General features: G+C 47.6%; 1 protein-coding gene across 18 annotated transcripts in view; it reads left to right on the top strand.

The window, feature by feature from the left end:
• Window positions 1-24,172, top strand: part of TRAK1 (trafficking kinesin protein 1) — a 182,165-nt gene that overhangs the window by 75,499 nt on the left and 82,494 nt on the right. For all 18 annotated transcript variants that reach the window (XM_082724841.1, XM_082724838.1, XM_082724849.1 and 15 more), the window contains one exon: window positions 19,799-19,993. Coding sequence is in view for 3 of the 18 variants with exons in the window: in XM_082724846.1 (XP_082580972.1) it covers window positions 19,799-19,993 (195 nt within the window). In the remaining 15 variants the exon portion in view is untranslated. The remainder of the gene's footprint in view (window positions 1-19,798; window positions 19,994-24,172) is intronic.

Raw genomic sequence — 24,172 nt, 5'->3', positions numbered from 1 at the left:
GAAAGTTCAGTTGCCTTGGGTTTTCACTGAATAGGTATGCTGGTAAAACTGTTCTTGCCTACGTCTGCCTCCTTCCATTTAATAGAATACACAGGGTGCTCTCTTTTTATGCTTCTTCTTCTTCTTTTTTTTTTTTTTTTTAAGATTTTATTTATTTATTTGACAGAGAGACAGAATGAGCACAAGCAGGGGGAGTGGCAGGCAGAAGGAGAGGGAGAAGCAGGCTCTCTGCAGAGCAGGGGAAGCCCGATATGGGACTTAATCCCAGGACTCTAGGATCACGACCTGAGTCATGAAGGCAGTGGCTTAACCAATTGAGCCACCCAGGAGCCTCTTTTTATGCTTATTCTAACCTAGTTCTGTTGAAACCTTAATGGACATACATGAGGTTTGAGAGGAAATAAAGGTTGACTCACTATACTTTCTCAAGGCTCCATGAACTTGCTCCTGTGGGAAGTCCACCCACCCCTGTATTTTAGCCTGTACAGACTCTGACAGTATTCCCAAGGGAGAAGCAGCGTGCCTTCCTGGGGTTCTCAGCCTAAAGCATGTTGGCTTTGGGGCAGAGACATTTTGGGTGTGTTTTACGGCTGCAGCATTTACTTTGGGACCTTGGGCATGTCAGCTCATCTCCGAAGCTGTTTCTGCATCTCTAAAATGGGATGACAGTAAGAACCTCAGGGTCCTTTGGTGTTGGTACTCAGCATGGTGATCCTGTAAAGTCCTTGGTACAGCGATGCAAGGAAGGTGTTCAGTAAGGATTGGTGACTGTTGTTACTTGCGGCTCTGCTTAATTCCCATTGGGGTGAAGCTGCCTCCATGCGGCCCAGTTTAGTGGGAAATCTGCTAGAGACCTTGCCCTTCGTCCTCATCTCTTAGTTCACCGTCCGTACTGCGTGATTTTGAATTCCAGGAGTGAGGAGTCAGGCTTTGGATCACCTGCTGGGGTGTGTCTTATGCAGACAGGGATCATTGCGTGTTTTGTGATTTGAGCCTTGAAGTTTCACAGGTGTCTGTCCTGGGAAACATGTGAACACACGTGTGGGGACACGTGGTCAGGCTGAGGCTCTGGGAAGGCCTGCAGGGCCCCAGCTTTTTTTTTTTTTTTTTTTAAAGATTTTATTTATCTATTCGACAGAGAGAAATCACAAGTAGATGGAGAGGCAGGCAGAGAGAGAGAGAGGGAAGCAGGCTCCCCGCTGAGCAGAGAGCCCGATGCGGGACTCGATCCCAGGACCCTGAGATCATGACCTGAGCCGAAGGCAGCGGCTTAACCCACTGAGCCACCCAGGCGCCCCGGGCCCCAGCTTTTTAAACAGCAGTCATACTGGGGCCTGCCTCCGAGCTCTGGGCCAGTGGGCATCCCGTTGCCGGAGGACTAGCCTGGAGGACTTATGTTTTCAGTTTCTCTTTCCTCCCTTCTTTTTACTTCTCCCATCTTTGTCCCCACTTCCTCTGCCCTCCCTGTTCCCTTTCTCCTTTTCCCCCGCCCTTCCCTCCATATAAGAGAAATGGTTTCTTCTTTATTCTCTTTTAGAAATATTTATTTATTTTTAGAGAGAGTGTGCGACGGCGCTTGCTCGCATGTGGGGGTGGGAGCAGAGAGAAAGGGGGAGAGAGAATCTCAAGCGGACTTCCCACTGAATGTGGAGCCCGACTCAGGGCTCGAGCCCTGGAATCAGGACCTGAGCCGAAATCGAGAGTCAGACACTTAACCGATTGAGGCACCCCTCTTTTTTCTTTCTCTAAAAATTTTACACCAGGGGTGGATCTAGCTGGGCAGACTCTGGAAGCTGTGTCACATTTGACCAGAACTACTTTGGTAGAGACTGCAGGATACAGGCCCTGCTGGGTTAATGTTCTTCAGTGCTTTTCTAGCACAAGGTGGCCCGTAGTGTCCGGGTAATAGGCACCTTCTTCTGTTCCTGGACACATCCTGGGATAATGGAGGGGCTCCATTATGCTGATTTGGGACATGCTGGGGTTTGGCTACAAGAGGAAGATTAGGAAAGGTGTTTCCCAGCCATGCTGCTGAGCATGCTGGTGAGCGAACAGACAAGAGAGGGGACGACGGGTCCTTAACACCGTGTGTGCAGTCAGTGTGTGGTCGGTCTAGAGAATTCTCAGATGGAGCTAAGTGGGAAGGGAGGACTGAGTGTTAGCATGTGAGCTCTGGAAGTCTTTAGGAGGGAACCTGACCACTGGGAGAAGGGAAGAAGGAGGGAGAGTGTGCAGAGACCGGCCACTCCTCCTGTGGGTGATGGCAAGCTGCTGGAAGGTGGTTTTACCCTGAGTTACTGCCCTGCAGAGAGGCTGTTTTAGACCTTACCTAGCCTATCTCATCCCCCACCCCTGCCACCCTAGCTAGCACTGTTTCAGAATAGATGATGGGGTTCTGGGCGTGGGCCCCTCCCAGCATGGGAGTTCTCAGCCTTCTAGAGCCACTATCCTCATGGTGCTTTCTGATTTCCCCTAGTGCTTCCGGGAGCCCAGGGACAAGGCAGGGCAAGGTGGACACTTGTTGTCATGCAGAATTGGGTGAAAGTACCATGGAGTGAGTGGGATAGTTGAAGCAAGGGGCTGTGGGATTCAAGCTGGAGGGAAGGGCCCAAGAAAGGCAAAGTGGAGGGATCACAGGGCGGTGGTCTCCAGGTGGTGTAGTGGGAATAAATGAGGGGGAACTGTGAGGAGATGGGGCTGGAGGGGCTGGTCGGGCTGGTCATGATCAGGGAGGGGGGCGTCCGAATTTCAGATTTCAGGTGGCCCAGACTCGGCTGGCAGAGGTGGAGCGTGCGGTCAGGGAGGGACTAGGGAGCGGACGTGTGAGTGTGAGCAGGGTGGCTTGAGTCTCAAGTGAGCCAGCATAAGGGCAGGTGGAAGGAAATGAACCATCTGTGGCTGGAGGAGCCGGAGAATGCGGATACTAACTCTAGACCCCGAGTGGACCAGCTCAGAGCAAGACTCGAATCCTCATCTTCCAGGTCTTCCGCCCTCCTGGATTTTGATCTGTGTGCTGGAACACGTATGTGGGCCGCGCTGAACCTGCCCAGTGGGGGAGAACCTTCCTTCTTGCTTCTTAGTGGCTGGGAAGATGATGATAGGGCTAAGCCTGGGGCATGGTGACCCTGACATTCCTTCTCTTACAGGAATTCTGTTCTCCTTTTCAACCCAACTTGCCATGTTTCAGCTTATCTGATAAATATAATTGTACTTCTTTTTCTGTATCAAGAAAAACCTTGACAACAGTCCGTTCGGATGATCATAACTGCAGGCGTGAACTCCACTGCTCAGTGTCATTTCAGGTGTTTCTCCCTATTTATGTGGGGGTTTGTGGTGGTAAAAAATGGGAAGGGACAAGTCTGAGTTTGAGAAAAGGTAATGTGAGTCCCCTGCTGCCCAGTCTTCTTTTCCCGACCAGGAGGCTGGGAGGGGTGCTAGGCCCACCCAGGTGTGCACGCAGCACCATCTAGTGGGCGAGAGAAGCACCAGCAGCAGGAGTGACCGCTTAACCCAGAGACCAGAGGCACCCGTACCCTGGGGTTGGCAACTTCCGAAAGTGGTTGAAGGAAAGAGGAGGTTAATTGTCCAGAGAATCCCACAGGAAGGCAGACGGCTTCAGTTGTGTAGAACAAAACAAATCTCCCTCCATCCCTCCATGCCTTCCTCTGTCTTGTTCTTTCTACCTTTATTCTAATTGATCCCCATCTGCTGTTTGCTGGAGTTCATTCCAGAGACTGTTTTTTGCAATTTATGAGAAGAGGGAGGGTATTAGGAAAGCCAAGTGTGACTGTGTCTTTCCTGCTTAGGCTGCTGTTTAGGAGGTCCTGGTGGTGGTGTGATTTCAATGCCATGCGGGCAACTTTTTTCTTCCAGCTCTCAGTCATTATATGTTACGTCATTTCAAACTGAGTGTATATTAGTCAGGTTTTGCTGGGTGACACACCACTCCCAGATCCACAGTGGCTACTGTAATGTTTATTCCTAGATTGTGGTCTTCAGTCACCTGAGGATGGCTCGGGCTTCAGTTCAGGTCTGCCCTCCTTAGCTCTCATTGGAGGATTTGGGCCGAAGGGGCCCCAGCTGTCTTTGGCCATCCATCCCCTTCTCCTGGCAGAGGACAAGGCTTACATGGACAGACTCAGCCAGCATATTCAGAGTCTCTGGCTGCACGTGCAGCAGAGTCTCTGGCTGGCATTTCAGACTGGCCGAGGCAAGTTCTGTGGCCCCACTCAGTCACAGAACTGCAGAGTGGTGTTTTGTTCACAGTGCACCAAAACCAAGGTAGATAGTGAAGGAAGAATTGTGAATAAGATGAACAGCCAGATTTTTAGAAGATCCTCGAATGGCTGAGGTCCTTCAGTGGCCTTCAGGAAGCCACAGGGAGTCCATGATCTCCCCAGTAGCTTAGAATATCGGTTGGCAGACCTTTCCCCTAAAGATCAGAGGGTAAAATTTCAAGCTTGTGGATCACATGACCTGTGTCGCAACGACGGGCCTCTGCTGTCATAGCTGAAAGCAGCCGCAGACAGTATCTCAAGGAATAGTTGTATAGCTGGGTTTCGGTAAAATCCTTATTTATGAAAACAGGCCGGGGGTGGATTTGACTGTGGATCGTGGTTGGTGGACTCCTGGTGCAGACGTTCAAGCCCTCATTTCTCTCTGGATGTCAACCTAACAGTAAGAGAGGAATAGCCTTTGTTGGGAGGCTACTGGGGAGTCCAGTAATACTCTACTCACCATGCAGCATGGTCAAGCTGTAAACTGGTTCTTTGTCAGTGAATTTTCTAGGCAGCCAAAGCTTCTTGTCTCTACGTACGAAACCTCGTTTTGCTTAACCTGTTCTCCATGGAAATGTCTGGAAAGGGTATGAGAAAATCCTTGGTCTTTCCAAGGATGATAGGGAAGCGATTTAACCTTTCTGGTGGATTCCAATTTATCTTTCAGGAACAGCATTTTTGGTGAAGGACTTTGAGGTGGGCCTAAGTAAGGGTAGTAGGTATGCTCACCGACCGTACTTCCCCATCTCTTGTGGTTACGTTTTTATGTGTGTGGCCACTCCATTGAGATATAATTCACCCATTTAAAGTCTATAGTTTTATGGCCTCTAGTTTGTTCACAGGGTTGTGCAATTGTTACCACAAATCAATTTTAGAACAGTTTCATCACCCCCAAAAGAAACTCCAGACTCTTTAGCTGTCACCCCCAATCCACTCCCATTCACACACCTCCCTCCAGTGTGGCTGAATTTTTTTTTTTTTTTAAAGATTTTATTTATTTGAGAGAGAGACAGTGAGAGAGAGCATGAGCGAGGAGAAGGTCAGAGGGAGAAGCAGACTCCCCATGGAGCTGGGAGCCCGATGCGGGACTCGATCCCGGGACCCCGGGATCATGACCCGAGCTGAAGGCAGTCGTCCAACCAACCGAGCCACCCAGGCGTCCCAGTGTGGCTGAATTAAAAAAAAAATTTTATTTATTTATCTTTTTCCAGTATTCCAAGATTCATTGTTTATGCACCACACCCAGTGTTCCATGTAATACGTGCCCTCCATTATACCCACCACCAGGCTCACCCAACCCCCACCTCCCCAAACCCTCAGTTTGTTTCTCAGAGCCCACAGTCTCTCATGGTTCATCTCCTTCTCTGATTTCCCCCAACTCCTTTCTCCTCTCCTTCTCCCAGTGTCCTCCGTGTTATTTCTTATACTCCACAACGAAGTGAAACCATATGATAATTGACTCTCTCTGCTTGACTTATTTCTTCCAGTCCCATCCATGTTGATAGAAAAGTTGGGTATTCATCATTTGATGGAGGCATAATACTCCATTGTATATATGCACCACATCTTTTTTATCCATTTGTCTGTTGAAGGGCGTCTTGGCTTTTTCCACAGTTTGGCAACTGTGGCCATTGCTGCTATGAACATTGGGGTACAGATGGCCCTTCTTTCCACTACATCTGTATCTTTGGGGTAAATAACCCAGTAGTGCAATTGCAGGGTTGTAGGGAAGCTCTGTTTTTAAGTTCTTAAGGAATCTCCACACTGTTCTCCAAAGTGGCTGCACCCACTTGTGTTCCCACCATCAGTGTAAGAGGGTTCCCCTTTCTCCACATCCTCTCCAATACACATTGTTTACTATCTTGTTATTTTTGGCTGTTCTAACTGGTGTAAGGTGGTATCTCAGTGTGGTTTTGATTTGAATCTCCCTGATGGCTAATGATGATGAACATTTTTTCATGTGTCTGTTAGCCATTTGTATATCTTCTTTGGAGAAGTGTCTATTCATGTCTTCTGACCATTTTTTGACGTGATTATCTGCCCCCCCCCCTTTTGAGTGTTGAGTTTGAGGAGTTCTTTATAGATCTTGGATATCCAGTGTGGCTGAATTTTTAATGAGCTTTTGGAGGGTCATCTCTTGGAATCTGCTACCCTGGTTTCTTGGCCCTACCAGGCTCAGCTCTGGCCTTGGAGAGCAAAGCGAGGAATCATCTTCATCATCATCTTTTCTTCTTCTTCTTCTTCTTCTTTTTTTTTTTTTTAAGAATTTATTTATTTATCATGGGGGGAGGGAAAGAGAGAGAAAGAATGAGAGAGAGAGAGAGAGAGAGAGAGAGAGAAAACGCACAAGCAGGGGAAGCTACAGGCAGGGGGAGAAGCAGGCTCCCGGCTGAGCAAGGAGCCAGATATGGGACTTGATCCCAGGACCTGGCACCATGTCCTGAGTTGAAGGCTGATGCTTAACCCACTGAGCCACCCAGGCATCCCCGGAGCCAGGAATCTTCTTGAGTGGTCATCATGCTCTGCAGGTGCACAACCAGTACTTTCACTGCCCCTGAGAACCTGGGCATCAGAACTACATCAGCTGAGGACATAGCTTTAACATTTGTCCTTTATCATACCTTTCTTTTTCTTCGCTTGTATTTTGCTTTGAAGGAGTCGCCCTTTGTAATTTTATACTTGTTTTGAGACTTGGTTCAGGGAACGTGGAATCATTTCATGCTCGGGTTTTATTGGTTTTACCTATTTTGCTTAACCGCTTATGGTTGGGTTATGGTAATGGTTTTGAGGATGAGTTTGTAGACTTTTAATATCCAGATGATCTCACTTTATGTTTTGAAAAAGTGGTCATTGTTTGCTTCTAAACAGAATTTCCTGCCTAGGAAATCATTTAGACGAACAATAAAGTAGTGGACTGCATTCAATGGTCGAGACACGGTAGGCATTATGATTTTAAAAAATTGTGTTCTATTAATAAAATAAACTTGTCCTGATCTGGCATCTGACCGTTGATCTCAGTGTTTAACCTTGGACATGAATTGGCTTTCATCCCATTGTAAAAACTTAAACTTTGGGAAGGAGAGGACCTGGGGAGGATGTGGGCCTTGAACTCTGGAAGCTGCTCAGCGGTTTTTCAGGGCAGCAGCTTTTCAAAGCTGTCTTGAAAGCTTTAGAGAGGCTAACCATAAAGATTGGGTATAGATGTTTCTGGGCAACAGAAAGCAAGTGTTAGTGTAAAAAGTTAATCTTTTTAAAACAGGAGACTGGATCTGAACCCACAAATTAAAGCAAACAGGAGTCAAGGGGGGAGAGGGAGATGGGTGAGGTGAAGTCTGATAAGCTGTCTTTTCTTTGCTATGGAGAAGCAGAAAAATAGACGTTTACCTCCTAGTGACTGAAAGATAACTGCCGAGCAGGGGCTTCACCTGGTAGGGTTTACATAGTGGTGGTAGTACTCTACCTTCTTATTACTGTTGTTTATTATCATTATAAAAAGTACAGCTGGTGGGGCGCCTGGGTGGCTCAGTGGGTTAAAGCCTCTGCCTTCGGCTCAGGTCATGATCCCAGAGTCCTAGGATCGAGCCCCACATCGGGCTCTCTGTTCAGCAGGGAGCCTGTTTCCTCCTCTCTCTCTGCCTGCCTCTCTGCCTACTTGTGATCTCTGTCTGTCAAATAAATAAAATCTTAAAAAAAAAATACAGCTGAATCCCTACATTGCTCTCACACCCAGTAAAATCCATATGGCCCAAAGAGAATGAAGGTCAAGCAAGAAGCCAGAAAGGTGGTAGAAGGAAACATTTCTGGATCTTTTAATCATCTCGAGACGGGCAAGGCCATCCAAAAGCTGCATGCAGAGGCTAGAACTGTAAAGAAAAGGAGGGATCATTGTGGCGATTTAAAAAATTAAGCCTGAGACCGGGATTCTTGCTGGAACTCGATGCTTCTGTTCCTGAAAAGCTCACATGTTCTTCGGAATCCCCAGCCAGAAATAACAGGAGTTGAGCGACTTTGTAGCCAGAACACTAAAAAGTACAAAGCACCCACGGTGCACGGAGAGATCATGTGAGACTGTGGGAACCGTTCAGGGCAAAGGCTGGGAGCCGTGCAGAGGTGGGGGCTCTGAGCCCTGCAGCTCTCATGGAGGTGGGCATAGGAGGAAGGGCAGCCTCTGCGAGGAACCCCCCTGAAAGGCTGGGCTGCACCTCCTGGGGGATGGAGCCCTACGTGCAGTGCTTACTTTAAACTTCTTTAAAAGAGTGCCGAAAGGACTCCTGCCTGTGCAGTATAAGAGGGCTTCCCTGCTTAACACCAACATAAGAGCTCCTGCTATAAAGTCCTATTGCAGCACACAAGGCTGTGTGGGAAAACCCAGGAAACACGAGTAGGGCTGCATGGCCAGTGGGGGGAAGGCGGGGCAGGTGGCAGGAACAGTTGCTCTGTATTTGATAGGGAATTAATATAAAGCTTCCTCTGTGTATAACAATATTAAAGAGAGATAAGCAAGAAAAAATACATACGAGCATCCTGTAAAAGCCAAAGGCCAATATGTTTGTGAAAAGAGGTTGGATATTATTAAGGAATAAAGGCCAACAGCCAGCAGGTGCATGGAAAGGTGCTCAGCATCAGCAGTCATCAGGGAAATGCAAACCAAAACCACAGTGAGGTATCACCCCTCCCTCCCCCAGCTATTAGAATGGCTCGTATGGAAAAGACAAGAGACAACACATGTTGGTGAGGATGTGGAAGAGAGGGGACCCTAGTGCACTGTTGTTGGGAATGTAAACAATACGTTGTTTCCACTTTTTGGCCCTGGGGAAGAGTGTTGCTGTGGATATGGTGTACAAGATTTAGTTTGAATACACACCTTCAGTCCTTTTGAGTATCAACCCAGGAGTGGAATTAATTGTAGGGTCATATGGTGATTCTGTGTTTAACTTACCGAGGAGTTGCCATACTGTTTTCTGGAAGGGACACCTTTGAGTATGACAGAGTGATACTAATACTTACACTGGGAGAACAGGCATGAACTGGGGCTGCCCTTGGGGAAGCCCAGACAAATGGGCGTCCATGCTCAGCCTAGCCCCGCCATCTCCTCTCTTCCCTTCCCTCCTGGTGTTAGCCACCATCCAGATGGTGTGCTTGCTTCCCTCCCATGTTTTTCAACTTCTATTCCACGTGTATCCTTTCTTGTCCCTGAGGGGCCAAGGTCCCCAGGTTTCCAGTCTGAGAAAAGGAAATCCCTAATGCAGTGACCATCTTTCATTTCTTTTAAAAAATAAAATAGTGGTAAAATACACATAACATAAAACTTAACGTTTTAGCTATTTTTAAGTATACAGTTCTGTAGCATTAAGTACCTTCAGGGTTAAGCTAGTACTGCCTTCATCCATCTCCAGAACTTTGTCATTTTCCCCAGCGAGACTCTGTACCCTTTAAGTCCCCTGTACCCCTCCCTCCAGCCTTATGTCCCCATAGCCATCAATTCGACTTTCTGTTTCCATGCGTTTGCTACTCTAGGTTCCTCATAGAAGAGGAAGCATGCAGTGTTTGCCGTTTTCTGACTGGTTCATTTCACCTCATCTGAGGTCTTCAAGGTTCATCCATGGTGTAGCTTGTGGCGGAATTTCCTTCCTACTTAGGGCTGAGTGATAGCCCCCTGTGTTTATAGACCACGTTTTGATGTCCGTTCATTCATCTGTGATCACTTAGGTTGCTTCTGCCATTTAGCTGTTGTGATTGTGGGTATACAAATACCTTTTCGAGTCCCTGCAGTTGCTTCTGGACATATATCCAGATTGAGAATTTTTAAAAAAAGATTATTTATTTATTAGAGAGAGAGAGAGAGAAAGAGAAAGAGAAACAGAACGGGTGGTGGGAGGGTCTGAGGGAGAAGCAGCTTCTTCATTACACAGGGAGCCCTATGTGGGGCTCAATCCCAGGACCCTGGGATCGTGACCTGAGCCGTAGGCAGAAGCCTGACTGACTGAGCCACCCAGGTGCCCCCCAGATTTGGAATTGTTGGATCATAAGTTAGTTCTGTGTTTAACTCTGGAGGAAACCGGTTAGCCATGTTTTCATCCAATGCACTGTAAACATGCTTATGTATTTGGCATGCTAGATTTTTTTGGATTCCTTTCTTAGATTTGATCCTATAAGTGAGAGTACTGGCTTGAGGGTCATGACACATTTTTGGTTCTCCAAACATGCTGTCAAATTGTTTACTGCCAGTGTTGTTCCAGTTTATACCAGCTCCATCTGTCTAAACACTAATTCAGCTGGGAGCATTTTAATTGCAGTTATCACCCTGACCATGGCTATTTTTGTGTAAAATTACTTCCCCCCTGGTGATTTAGTAATTATAAAATACACACTTAAGAGAAATGATCAAGGAAATTAGAAGACCAAAGTATTTTTTTGTGTTTCTCTCCCACTAAAACAAATTATTCTAAGAGGGAGGAACACTCCCGATTTTTGGTGTGTGTGCAGGTTTAACCATGGGCTGAATTTATACACAGTACTTATTCCTTGTAAGATAAATTTCTGTACAGTTCAAGCTGTATGTCTCGGTATAAGACTCAATCCAGTCCGAAGTGTGACATCATTTGCTTTTGTCAATTTCTATGCAAAGCCCACTTGGGGGCGCTCTTTCAGAAAAGCTGGATTTGGTTTTGCCACTGGGGATCCCCCGTAGCAGGATCCACCTCCTTTGCTGTGCCTTGCCTCTTCTTGCCCTCTGTTCTTGCACAACACCCTGGCCTGTCAGGGTGTATGGTGCCACGGTCGGGTGCACAGGACTGCACTGTAGCGTCACGTCAGCAATTCTGCGTGTGAACATGGGCCAATGGGCCCTCTCTGCTGCTGTGCTCCTGGTGGGGGTAGGTGTCCTCCAAGCTGGTGTTCGTGTGATTATGCGATAGCTGGCGACCTGACACCAGGTCTCCGTGGAGTCCACTCTGTGTCATTGTTTATCCTTTTTCTTAGGAAGACTTGCGTCTATGATAGGTAGGGTCACAGCCATTGCTGAGAACTCCCCGTGTAGGTTTTCCTTCCTATAGTTGGCCTCTTCTTTCTGTGTCCATGAGGTTTTCTCTGTGTGGCCCTGCCCCTCCCGGGGATCACTTGTGCTGCTCCCAGCAAGGGAGTTGACCCTCAGTGGGGTGGGGCAGAATAGGAGGGGAGGGAGGACTGGGGCCTGTCCCTCTGGGGCTGGAACATGAGCTGAGGTGCCACGGGTGGACAGCAGGGCTTCATGTCTGGTCCACCTACAGCCCTGCACCTTGTGGGGCCTTTTCTTCTGTGTAAGGTGAAGGGGAGGGTGAGGACAGGCTCATGGGGAGCGCACACTGGTTCTCAGGGGGAGTCTGAGAAGGGTCTTGTGTGCACATAGGGTAGGGTGGAGTGTGGGCGAGATGGAGCCAGTGGAGAGACCTCCTCGCCCTTGTGTACTGTTTGAATATTGAGCCACATGTCTTACCAATTCATTTTATTTTAAAGAAACCAGATTCAGTTAATGAACACCACCAGGGGCTAGGTATCAACTCTCGGTGTGCAAGACCCCTTGGAGGGCTTGACATAAAAGCCAGTTCCTGGGTCACACCATCTAGATCCTGGTACAGGAGGTCTAGAGTAGAGCCTCAGGAACCATCTGAAGACCCTTCAGAGAGAAGCCCGCCTATTGGCAATGCCACCCTCACGTACGGTTCCTGGGAGGGTTCCTCAGCACGGATCAATAAAGGAAGGGAAGTGCTTTCTTGTACATTCCTTCCCTGGAGGATCCTTGCCAGGACCCACCAGACGAGGAGTGAGCTATGTGTCAGTTAGGGTTGTGGGGAGATGGGCTGGGGTGCGGGGTCCAGCTCAGCCCCTTGCTAGCGGAGTCAGTTGGGCTTCTCACATAATCTCTGAGACTTTGGTTTCCTCGTCTGTAAAATATGTTCTTAATTCTCCCCTTGCACTGCCTGCTGGTTCATGAGAGTAGATGAAATTCAGGAATAGGTACTATGTGCGTTGCATCATTCAGCAAACGTTTGTTGAGCGCTTACAGATTACCAAGGTAGGGTGTGGTATAAACAGCGGGGAAGACAGATCAGCATCCAAGATGTCCCTTTCTGAGGCCTCTCATGTGGTGGGCTGTGGAGCAGGCTGAGCACCTGCTCCACATCGGATCTGTCGCTGGTCGCTCACAGACATTTGGCTACCACCTCAGCCTCTCTGAGTACAGTCTTTTTTCCGTTATGTGAGGCAGTTGAGCCAGTAATTTTTAGCTCTAATGGTCCTTTTGCAGTTTGTGAAATTACAGCTTTTGTGATGTAGAACATGACTACTAACCCTGAGTTCCCTGAAGATGCTGAGGAGAAATTCTCAACCGTGTGACCCTATAGTAGGAATGTTCTAGAAAGACACGAGTTACAAAATACCATGTGTGTCTCCAGCACCAGGATGGCCCCTGTGTAAGTCTTTGCATCTATGCCCTTTCATCTTAGTAATGTCAAGAAAAATGAATTGTTTCTAAGTCTGTACAAGTGATTTGCAAGTGGCTGAGAAGGAGAAGGGTCGTGTCTTATGCAGTCTTTAAAACACTGCTGAGGGTTTTACTGTCTCTGCCAAGCATAGTGGTTGATTGGAGGCTTACCACCTCTCCAGAACCTCCTCAAGCATAGGCCTGGGGTCACGTTCCTCAGCTACCACCCTTGTGGCTAAGTGGACACGTGTTGGGCAGAGAACTGGAATGGGTTGGGGTAGGGGAGGAAAAAGTAGAAGATAGACGGGCTTTCAGAATATGGCCAGTTTTGTTGAGTTCAGGTTCCTCTGCTTTTTCTTTGATTGTTACCTTTATCGTAGTCTAGAGCATTCTCGTGAGGCCCAGAGTGAGACACTAGCTTTGGAAATCCCTGAGCACAAACAGGGGGCACACGCATGTTTAATGTGGCTCTCGGGTGTTTACAGAATTCTAAGTGAGTGCCTGACATTAACAAAAATCAAGAGATCTCATGTTAAAATGCAGGTTCCTCTCAGAAGGAATCAGCATGTCCGGGGCTGCGGGCGCCCCCTGGGTGGAGCAGGGTATGCTCTACACACAGCCCTTGGCCCAGCGCGGGTAGGGCTGGAATCGAGCTTTTCTGCAGCCGCACACCTTTGTTCTTTGCATGCAGAAACTGAGCTCCAGATGGACGAGATGGCAGTTGCTGGGGTGACTGGGAGAAGTTGGGGGCAGAGCCAGGCTTGGGGTCCCCTCCCCTGAGTTCTCCAACAGCACTCCTCCTGGACCTGGCCCCCATGCACCTTCCGGCAGGTGGCAGTCTTGCTGCTGGCTTGCCTCCCAGTCTGTCTCTCTTGACTTGACCCCGTTCCCTTGTTCCCCTCTCTCCTGATTTAGCATTTCTTCTCAGGAAGGCCTCCTCTTTATCCAGCGCTGTCCCCTCTCTCCTTTTGTTCCTTCTCCTCCCCCTGTTGTTGCCCCAGGATCTCCTGGAGCCTGGGTTAGTGTTTGGGAGGCTTCTCCCCTCCATCTTTGCAGTTCCCCATTCTCCCGGGCCCAGAGCCCTCCAGCTTCGGCGTGCAGGCAGGGAGGCCCAGAGACCCCGAGGGAGACACCCCCACCCCATCTGGGGATGGCCACCACTCAGTGTGTAACTGCATGGTCCTGGATATGCTGATTTCTTCTGAGAGGCCAGGGATCTGTGTTTTTACATGAGCCTCCCTGATCTTTAAATGTCAGGCACTGATTTAGAGCTGCCGCCTCTGCTGTAAAACGTTAAGCATTATCTCAGGCACCTGGCAAGTTCCATGAAGCTGGCATGTCACCTGTGTATCAGAGGGGTCCCCTTCCAGCCCTTCTGTGGGAATGAGGGTCTACTCAAGGCAGGTGTCGAGTGGACATAGTGCCCCTATGTCCCCCGACCTTCAGCACCCTGTCTTACCTCCCAGCCAGTCCTAAATGTAGCCTTCATCCTTGGGTAGGAGGAACCTACTCCAAACCTTATGCCTTGGAGAAAACCTAGGAGGGATTATAGCCCTCAACTGTTGAGGAGACCCATTATGTTTTGCCCCCCAGAGTGGTGTGGTAAGAATAGGGGGCATTGGATCCGATCTGTGTTTGCTGAGTGATTGAGGGGACATTTTCTTCCCTGGTAGGACTTACCTCCAAAGTCCCCCATGCTGAATGAAAACTGCAGCAATGCCGGATGCCCGCAGGGGCCTGAAAACAATTGGCACTAGATGGCCCTGCCTCCCCCATGCTGAATGCTGGGCGTTGGTCCGTCCAGGATGCAAGGCTGACAGACAGCCCTGCCACCCACTGCTGGGTTTTTCCCTTGCCCTTGTCCCCATTGTTTACCCAACACTCACTGGGCTCTTACAGTTTGTTGCCCAGCTGGACAAAGGCGGGAACTCAGTTCTTCCCCTGAGGGGCTCACAGCTAGTCGAGAAGGGGCTGTAGAAAACACTGATCACGTTGTAGTGAAATCATCAGTGTACTCTGTACCTAGCCACAGGACACAAGTTAAGGCAAGCTTGAAATACAAGGTGACATTTGAGTGGTATTTTGAGATGGGAGTTTGCTGGGCAGCGAAGGGCATTCTGGGCAACAAGGACAGCTGGTGTAAAAACCAACATTTGTGAAAAAGTATGCTTAGCAAATGGTGAGAAGTTGGTGTGGCTTAACTGAAGAGGTACTGGATAAAACAGCAGAGTCTGCACGTGATAAGAGAGGCTGTTTTTACGGACACCAAGGCAATAGTGCCTTCCACAAGGTAGACCTGTCTTGCCCTCCTCAAAGTTCCAGGTGAAGGCTGGGCTCAACCAGGTGGTCCCAGGCACCCAGGGTTGCTCTGGCCTTGCTCTTCTTTGTGTGGCTGAAGATCATTTCAGCTCCATCCCCTCTCTGCACGGACTGCTGGAGAACATGGCTTGGAAGCTCTCTTATAGCTTGTGAACCAGGCATGGGGACTTACCTTGCTGCAAGGAAAGATGGGAAATGTAGTTTTTAGCCTGGTGGCCATGTGCCCAACCACACCTTGGGAACTCCACTACCAAAAGGAAGAGGCTGAAATTGGATATTGGGAAATCTCTCTTCCGACAGCTTCTGTTTTAGGAAGGCGTGGGCCGAAACGTAGCTGGGAGGTTTTTAAAGCAGGGCAGTACCATGTTTTTAAAAAGCACCTTTCCTCAGATGGCCCTAGTAGCAGTGTGGCCAGCAACCTTGGGGCCGTTGTAGTAACTGGGGAAGGAGGAGATCCGCCCTGAGTGAGCCTGGCCTTCTGATGGTTTGACAGGCTGGATGTTGGTGGTTCCGGACTGTGTGGTTGCTGCACATCTCCCAAAAGCCAGGGACCTGTTGGGGTCTAAGTTCAGTCTACAGGCTGATGCCCTTTATTTGAGGTTTATCTGAGAACGCATTTATATAGCTTCTTAAAATGTGAGTTGGGGGCCGCCTGGGTAGCTTAGTTGGTTAAGCATCCAATTCTTTTTTTTTTTGTTAATTTAATTTAATTTTTCAGTGTTCCAAGATTCATTGTTTATGCACCACACCCAGTACTCCACGCAGTATGTGCCCTCCTTAGTACCCACCACCAGGCTCACCCATTCCCCCCCACTTCCAAAACCCTCACTTTGTTTCTTGGTGTCCACAGTCTCTCATGCTTCATCTTCCCCTCAGATTTCCCCCCCTTCACTTTTCCTTTCCTTATCCTAATGTTCTCCATGTTATTCCTTATGCTCCACAAGTAAGTGAAACCATGTGATAACTGACTCTCTGTTTGACTTATTTCACTCAGCATAATCTCCTCTAGTCCCGTCCATGTTGATACAAAAGTTGGGTATTCATCCTTTCTGATGGAGGCATAACATATGGACCATATATTCTTTATCCCTTTGTCCATTGAAGGGCATCTTGGCTCATTACACAGTTTGGCTATTGTGACATTGCTGCTATGAACATTGGGATACATATGGCCCTTCTTTTCACTACATGTGTGTCTTTGGGGTAAATACCCATCAGTGCAATAAGCATCCAGTTCTTGGTTTCGGCTCAGGTCACAGTCTTGGGGTCCTGAGATCAAGCCACATGTCATTGGGCTTTAGACTCAGCCGGGAGTCTGCTTCTCTCTCTCCCTCCCCCTTTGTACCCCATGCCTGCCCATGTTCTCTCTCTCAGATAAATACATAAAATCTTAAAAAAATAATAATGTGAGTTGGAGCTGTGCAGAAATGATGACAGTCAAGAGTATAAAGGGGTCTTTCCCTCCAGGCTGGGCTAACAAGTGTTCTTTGACCTTGTCAGCTTGAGTAAGCCCCAGGAGAGGGGGTAGGGCCATCCTTCTTGCGCCTCTGACCCTCCCTGGTTCTGTAGACAAGTTCCTTCACTTCTCCACTCCGCTTCCTGGGCTCTAAGGGAAAATCACTCTGATGCCTCCCTCATTGGTCAGTGTGCTTAACTGCACATCCCTGTCATGCTTATGAAGTCATCTCCCTGCTTAGAGCAAAAACTTCCTGATCGGAATATCCTGGGAGTTCCCCAGCATTTCTTGTGCACCCGCCTGGGAGGGACAGACTGCTGGTGGCAGAGGGAGGGGCACAGCTTTTGGTCAGACAGCTGAGGCTTCTCATGCAGGAGCTGCCACTTAGCTGCATGGCCTTGACCAACAAGATATTCCACAGCCCCTGTGAATCTCTGCTTCCTCCTCTGTTGATCAGAGCAGATATTCTCTGTCCCAGGTTGATGGCAGGTTCAGAGAGTGCCCTGCACGCAGCTGGCTGGGGGCCTGCAACACTGCAGGCATTCCTGGAGAATTCTAGAAGGCTCTCCTGCTATGTGTACCCAACCTCAGGCCTTGAGTTTGTCTTCTCCGTGGGGCAGATGTGGTGTTCCCCTCTTCACCCTGCCGCCAAGTTCAAGGAATGGTCCCTGGGTCTCTGCAGTTCTTCCCTGTGCTCTGATTCTCTGGACCTTCCAGGCGGCCGAAAACTTGCTATGTTTATATGGCTGGTCATGTTATGGCAAAATCAAATACACAGAATTATTTGTTTGTTTGTTTGTTTTTAAAGATTTTATTTATTTGAGAGAGAGAGAGAGCATGAGAGGGGACAAGATCAGAGGGAGAAGGAGACTCCCCACAGAGCTGAGAGCCCTATGTGGGACTTGACCCTGGGACTCCAGGATCATGACCTGAGCCAAAGGCAGTTGCTTAACCAACTGAGCCATGCAGGCATCTGATTTTTTTGTTTTTTGTTTTTTTAAAAGAGGCATTTTGGCATAGTCTCACCTTTTGATACTTTATCTCGCCAGTCATCATGTGCTCTGAGGGAAACAACCTCTCCTGGACATCAAGACCTGCACTGTAAATACGTTGACCTTCAGTCCTGGAAGTGTAGAAAGGCAGGTCAAGCCTCAGTCTTAGCAGCTGCCAACATGCTCAGAAGTGACCCGGTATTCTTAGAAGGGACTTCTGTTTTAGATAGTTGCCTTCCCTAGCACCCAGAGCAGTGACACCAGAAGACCCTACGCTGTTGGGAGGGTGAGTCATGCAGGAATGTGTCGGTCCCCTGCCTGGTCTCCTCGGCATAGGCTGGCACTGGAGCCCATCTGTGTTCAGTTACAAGAGGCTGCCAGTCAGGTGTCAGCCCTCCTCGACCCTGTGTCCCCTCAGCTGCAAGGCCGCCATTTTTAAAACCATGAAGCCTCTCCCCAAGATGAGCTTTGTGAGAACCTACTCTTCACTTGATTATGAGGGGTGGAAATACTTGCTTAGTTACGCACCCTACTTGAGCCTCTTGAGTGGCATTTTGTTGTTGGCAGGAGTTGAGAAGAAGTAGGAGACATCTGTCTTGAGCTTGGGCTGTTGGCACTGGCCTCAGGGAGGAGGCCCCTTCTGTTCGCGGCAGACCTTTGCTAAGTGGCAGAGCAGCTCTGGTCTGGTTTTCAGCTGGCTGAAATGCCAAGAGCGCTTGCAGTGACATTTCCCACACGAAGCCAAGAATCAGAGTGTTCGGATGTTGTCTCCCTCCAGTCCCTAAATCTCCAAGGAAAATTCTACATGTCTTCACTTTGTACTTATTTTCTTCTCTTTCCTCAGTGCTTGAAAAACCATACTGACTTCCTGAGTTGAAATGTTCTGTGGTAAAGCTTTGCATAATGAACTGAGTAAGACAGGGTGGGGTGTGGGGCGGGTGGTAGGAGGTGAAGGGAGTCTGACAGGTGCTTTCTGAGGGCTCTTGCCTAGAGGGTGACACTGGGTCACCAAATGCTTCCTTGACCTGTGATTCTGTATATTTTTTGCCTGTCCTGTGGCCTTAAACAGGAAGGACAGAGTCTCCGGGATAGCCGCTGAGCAGAGAGCCCGATCTAGGAGGAAAGACCAAGGTAACTCTCTTGTCCAGCCATGAGCACCATGGGTGCTCTGGTTTCTTTGTGGGGTCACAAGACCACCACTGCTCTCATCTGCCGTTTGCCGTCATGGGTCACGAATATTCTCTGCGAACTGGGCCAGTATGGTCACTGATGTCAGGATTAGTTGAGAGATAATCAAGAGATCATCAAGGCTCACCCATTAGCATTTATTTAATTCATTCTTCCTCACGGTAGAGAAGTTGAGGAAGACTGGTCTTGTCCTGGGTATACTGGCTGTGTTGTTGTGTTTACTGTTTAATTACAAGGCCTCTTTAATGGGCTTTGTAGGAATCGAAGGACCTTCACAGGCATTGCGGTACACCCCTTGAGCACAGTCTGGGCCAGGACCTAGGAGGGGTACAGGTGGTGGATTGAGAAAAACCAGTGGTGGAAATTGGCCATCTCCCAGGGGACAGATTGGATACTAAAATATCCAGAAGACAGAACCTAGCAGAATATCTAAAAAAACACTGTAGGAATATGGAAGGGAGGAGAGAGGTTAATTCTTCTTGAAGTGTTCAAAACACCAACATATCCGGGAAGATCTAGCCTCTGCCTCAAAGGAGGGGCACCTGTTGCTTTAATGGTTGGAAGCCCCACAAGAACACAAGCATTGCAAAAGCAGGACCATGACAGTTGTGTAGACTGGTGCATCTCCTGTGTCTCTGAGACTCAGGGTATATTAGGATGGATGAATGGAAAAAAATACAGGTGGATGAACAGTTGAGTGAATTAAATGAAGGCAAAAATCCCAGATGGGGGATGGTTTGAGTGGTAAGAGTAGCAGGCAGCAGTTAGACATATTGGTGAAACTGTAGCAGGTTTGGCTTACAGGTAGAGTGTTTGAAAGAGAATGATCCGAGAAAGGGTCGGGACCCAGAAAGCCTAAGAGTTGTGGCTTTACTTTGAAGAAAGTGAGCTGCTAAAAACAGTATAGGAACTGTCTCAGGTAGGTCTTGTACATTTTGAGAGTGGAATTTAAATTGGAAGAAGGCCCCTGAGGTGGCCAAATCTGGCCTCACCCTGCTTTGGGTAAGTAGGCGAAGACACCTGTTGGGGCCATGATGCTGGTGGTTAGCAGCCGCAAAGCCAGAGCCAGATTTGGGCTCTCATTTCCCTGTCTTTTTCTCTGTAGACGTGTGCAACAGCACCGATCTTCCGGAAGTCGAGATCATCAGCCTGCTGGAGGAGCAGCTGCCCCATTATAAGTTAAGAGCCGACACCATCTACGGTTATGACCACGACGACTGGCTCCATACACCCCTCATTTCTCCAGATGCCAACATTGACCTCACAACCGAGCAAATCGAAGAGACGCTAAAGTACTTCCGTGAGTAGTTCCCTTTCTTTCTTTTTTTTTTTTTTTTTCCCTTTTTTGAGTAGTTCCCTTTCATCTGGTGACAGCACTGTGATGGCCGGTGTCCTTAGCCATGGCCCCACGTGGGACCTCATGCTGGTTAGCAGGTCTTATGGCTTGCTGTTTGTGGTAGGGTGTGCTGAGCAATGTGGCTCTAGGGTTTAGCCACACACAAGGCCTTGATATTGAGTGTTCTGAGTAGAAATTTTAGGGTGGTGGGGACCAGGTACGAATTTTCATTTGAACCAGTTTTCTCTTGACTGTACAGAAAAATTTGAAAATACTCCCATTTCCCGCCTTTTACCAAAATACCATGTGAGTCCGTGGAAACTCTCCCTGGGAAGGAGTTTGCATTTAAACTAAAGTCACTGGGAACATCTTGGCTACGTAGCATTATTTATATGATATAGCAAGACATGTATACCAAGGTTGAGCATTATCTTTCTTTTTTTTAATTTTTAAATTGGGGTATAATTGACATATAACATTATATTAATTTCAGGTGTACAACACAATTTTGTACACAACACAATATTGTACAACAATATTTGTCTACACTGCAAAAGGAATGAATGAATCTTTGTCTTGTTAACATCTGTCCCCATACATAGTTAGAAAAAAAAATTTTTTTTTCTCATAGTGAGAACTTTTAAGATCTACTCTCTTAGCAATTTCAAACATGCAATACAGTATTATTACTGTGGTCATCATGCTGTGCATTACATTCCCGTGACATATTTATTTTATAAATATATTATAACTGGAAGTTGTTTTTTTGTTTTTTGTTTTTAAGATTTTATTTATTTGACAGACAGAGATCACAAGTAGGCAGAGAGGCAGGCAGAGAGAGAGAGAGAGAGTGGGGGGAAGCAGGCTCCCTGCTGAGCAGAGAGCCTGGATGTGGGGCTCCATCCCGGGACGCCGGGATCATGACCTGAGCTGAAGGCAGAGGCTTAACCCACTGAGCCACCCAGGCGCCCCTGGAAGTTTTTTTTTTTTTTTTTTAAAGATTTTATTTATTTATTTGACAGCCAGAGATCACAAGTAGGCAGAGCAGCAGGCAGAGAGGGGGGAAGCAGGCTCCCCGCAGAGCAGAGACCCCCAATATGGGGCTTGATCCCAGGCCCCTGAGATCATGACCTGAGCTGAAGGCAGAGCCTTAACCCACTGAGCCACACAGGCGCCCCATAGCTGGAAGTTTTTACCTGTTGACCCCCTTAACCTGTTTTCCCTGCGCCCCCCCCACCCCCGCAGCTCCCAGCTCTGCCTCTGGCAACTATCAATGTATTCTCTGTATCTGTGAACTTGATTTTCCAAGACTAACGATTTCTGTGTGAGAGCCCACTAAGCTGGTTATTCAGAAAAATCCAAAGGCTGCTCCAACGACAAACTTGTCATGCTCTGGGGCTGCAGAGTTGATACCTGATAGGGTGAACAGTATACCATGTGGTTCCCTGCCGCCCCCGGCAACGTGTGGTTACAAGGGTGTGAAACCCGATATTGCAGATTTGGAAAACATGTGATAGTTTTTTAAAAAATCACATGCTTATGATGTTTCTAATATTCATTCAAGAGGCGCCTTTGTAGAAATCATTTTACGCTTTAGAAATTTAACACAGCCCAATGAGGTTGGTAGGACAGACACAGCTCTCCATTGTCTTGACACCTCTGACTTTAAAATTCAAGTTAACTTTAACCTTGTCTGAGTTAGTGATGTCACTTTGGCAGTGAGATAATTTACATACCTGTGTATCATTGTATCACCTTTAAAAAGAAAAAGTATAGCAATCCTGCTTCTACTTGATGGTAACTTGGTTCAAAACCAGCTTCTAACGCCCATAAGTTTTCTGTAATTATTGTCTCAATACAGAGTGATCTCCGGTGTTCTTGAATTTGGGAAATCATTTATAATAAACAAGATGGAACTACAAACTTCTCTTTTAGAATGTATCTTGGGCTATTTTCTCATTTTCTCTCTTAGATATCAATGAGAAGGGAATTTTTTTTAGACTGACCTTTGTGTTTATACCTGAGACAAATCAGGTGTATGAACACGGCAGGTAATCAGTTTCAGTTGGAATAAAAATAGAATAATCCACACCTGGGCAAATATGAAGCATGTTAGACTTGTACCAGTGTTCCCAGTGGAGCTTCAGACTTTCTGACGTGTCTGGCAGTGAATAGGAAGCTCTTTGCTGGTCCCTTTTGTTGACTCACGGTATCTGTTATACCAAGAGATGTGGTGTTGGATAGAAAACTGTGTCCAGAGTCACGTCCTTGGCAAGTTCTGTCTTTGGTTCCTTCAGACTGCTTCATGGTAGAATTCAGAGCAGGACAGGTTTTCTTTGTTTGTTTTTCTTTTGTGGTTTTGTTTGTTTTGTTTGGTTTTGTTTGGTTCGGTTCTTTCCTCCCCCCAAATCCCCGTGTGTTACTTCTTCCTTAAGAGATCCTCCTGTGATTCTGCGGGACCCTGCATGGCCATTTCTGCTGTGGGAGGCTCCTGGGTCCCTGCACGGGTGAAGCGCTTATAGTCACGGTATAACAGGAACCATACACAGGCAGGACTTCAGTATTCTCGGTGAACTTTCACATGAATTGCTCCTTTCTTCCCTATGCAGTGTCTGCAGTCTGGGCAGGGCTGGTTTGGTTATCGAGGAAGTGGAAGCATGGAGGGCTCCTGTATTTCTTCCATAGCACTGAGCTCCAGCTTCTGAAATACTTGCAGACAGTAGACTCGAGCAGACGCTGTGGCTCATTTCTGTTTGTGCACTCTGTTTTGGTTATGCATTTGGCCGTGGATAACAAAATTATGCCAAAATTAGAGGAAGCTGAGCGGAAACTCTGATAGTTCTTAGGGCACGGTTGCCCCCAAGTCTTACGTTAATTTTGTATTTTTCTTCTGTGTTACTTGTGCTTAGAGCAAAGCGGGTATTTGCTAACTGTGAATTAAATGAATGATCGGGGGAAACTCTTAAATAGAGCAGGCTCCTCAGCATGGCTTTCAAATGGAGGTCCTAGGACCCCTGAAGAGTCTGTAGAGGGAAATTGGGGATTCTGTGAACTTGTAAAGTAATGACATGGCGTCTTTATTTTCACTGATTTCTAACTGAAACGCAGTGTTTACTTTCATGGTGAACCCAGAAAACAAAGCACGGTGGTATCAGCAGGCCCTGTGGCTTCATCACCGCTAGAAATGAAGATTTTCATGTCCTGCTGCGGTGGAGATGGTTTGAAATACCTCTACTCGTCACGGCTCTGAAATTACCTTCGTTGTAAGATATGCTGGTCGATCTTGTTATTTAATGCATTGATAAGCTCTTCTATCACAGACTTTCTGCAAGTTTTCATAGCTGCATTGCAATACAGTCGGTTTCCTCCGAGTCGTCTGTACTTTATGTTGTGTTTTCAACCCTGTCTTCTAAGAAGGGGTCTGTGAGCCTGGCCAAACTGGCTGAGAGGTCGGTGGAAGGCACAGATCAGGAGCCCTGCTCCATGCGTGCTGTCCTTTTGGGTTTCCTTGTTTGTTTATAGGAGCGTAACCCAGGGGATACCATGGCCACAGCGTTGTGACTCACCAGTGTGTCAAGTCAGTTGTGAGGTGTGGGAGAAGATAACAGAGCTGTTTCCTCTTAGATGTCTTTTCTCATCAGTTAGGGCAGTGGTTCTCTATTGTGGGTGGGAGTGGGGATAAGGGGTACCCTAGGGGTTCTGATAATAGGAGATGAGGTAAACCTCAGCTCCCACTCTTATAGGCTGTTTCCCAGAGTAGAGGAATGATGCTTTGCCTTTTGGATCTGGCCCTCCCCTGGCTTGTTTTTTTTAAATTTTTCATTTTTCATTTTTTTATTTCAAGTAGCTTCCATGCCTAACATGGGGCTTGAACTCATGGCCCTGAGATTGGGAGTCACATGTTCTGCCAACTGAGCCAGTCAGGAGCCCCTCACCTGGCTTGTTAAGAAGAGGTGGATACCTCTTTGGGTGTCTCCCTTTACCAAGTGGTAGAATGACCTTTTCAGACAAATTTTTAACAGGTTGATTTTTTTTTTTTTTTTTTTTTTATTCTGGAGGAGCGTGGGAAACACAGAACAGGAAAATGATTCACATAGCAGATGTACCCATAAATGGGGACATTTAGGATTAGATGGTCTAGGA

Source organism: Mustela nivalis (assembly GCF_964662115.1).
Source record: "Mustela nivalis genome assembly, chromosome: 1".
NCBI classification, from domain to species: domain Eukaryota; kingdom Metazoa; phylum Chordata; class Mammalia; order Carnivora; family Mustelidae; genus Mustela; species Mustela nivalis.
Note: the sequence above shows the minus strand (reverse complement) of the source record. Positions and strands in the feature narration are given on the sequence as shown.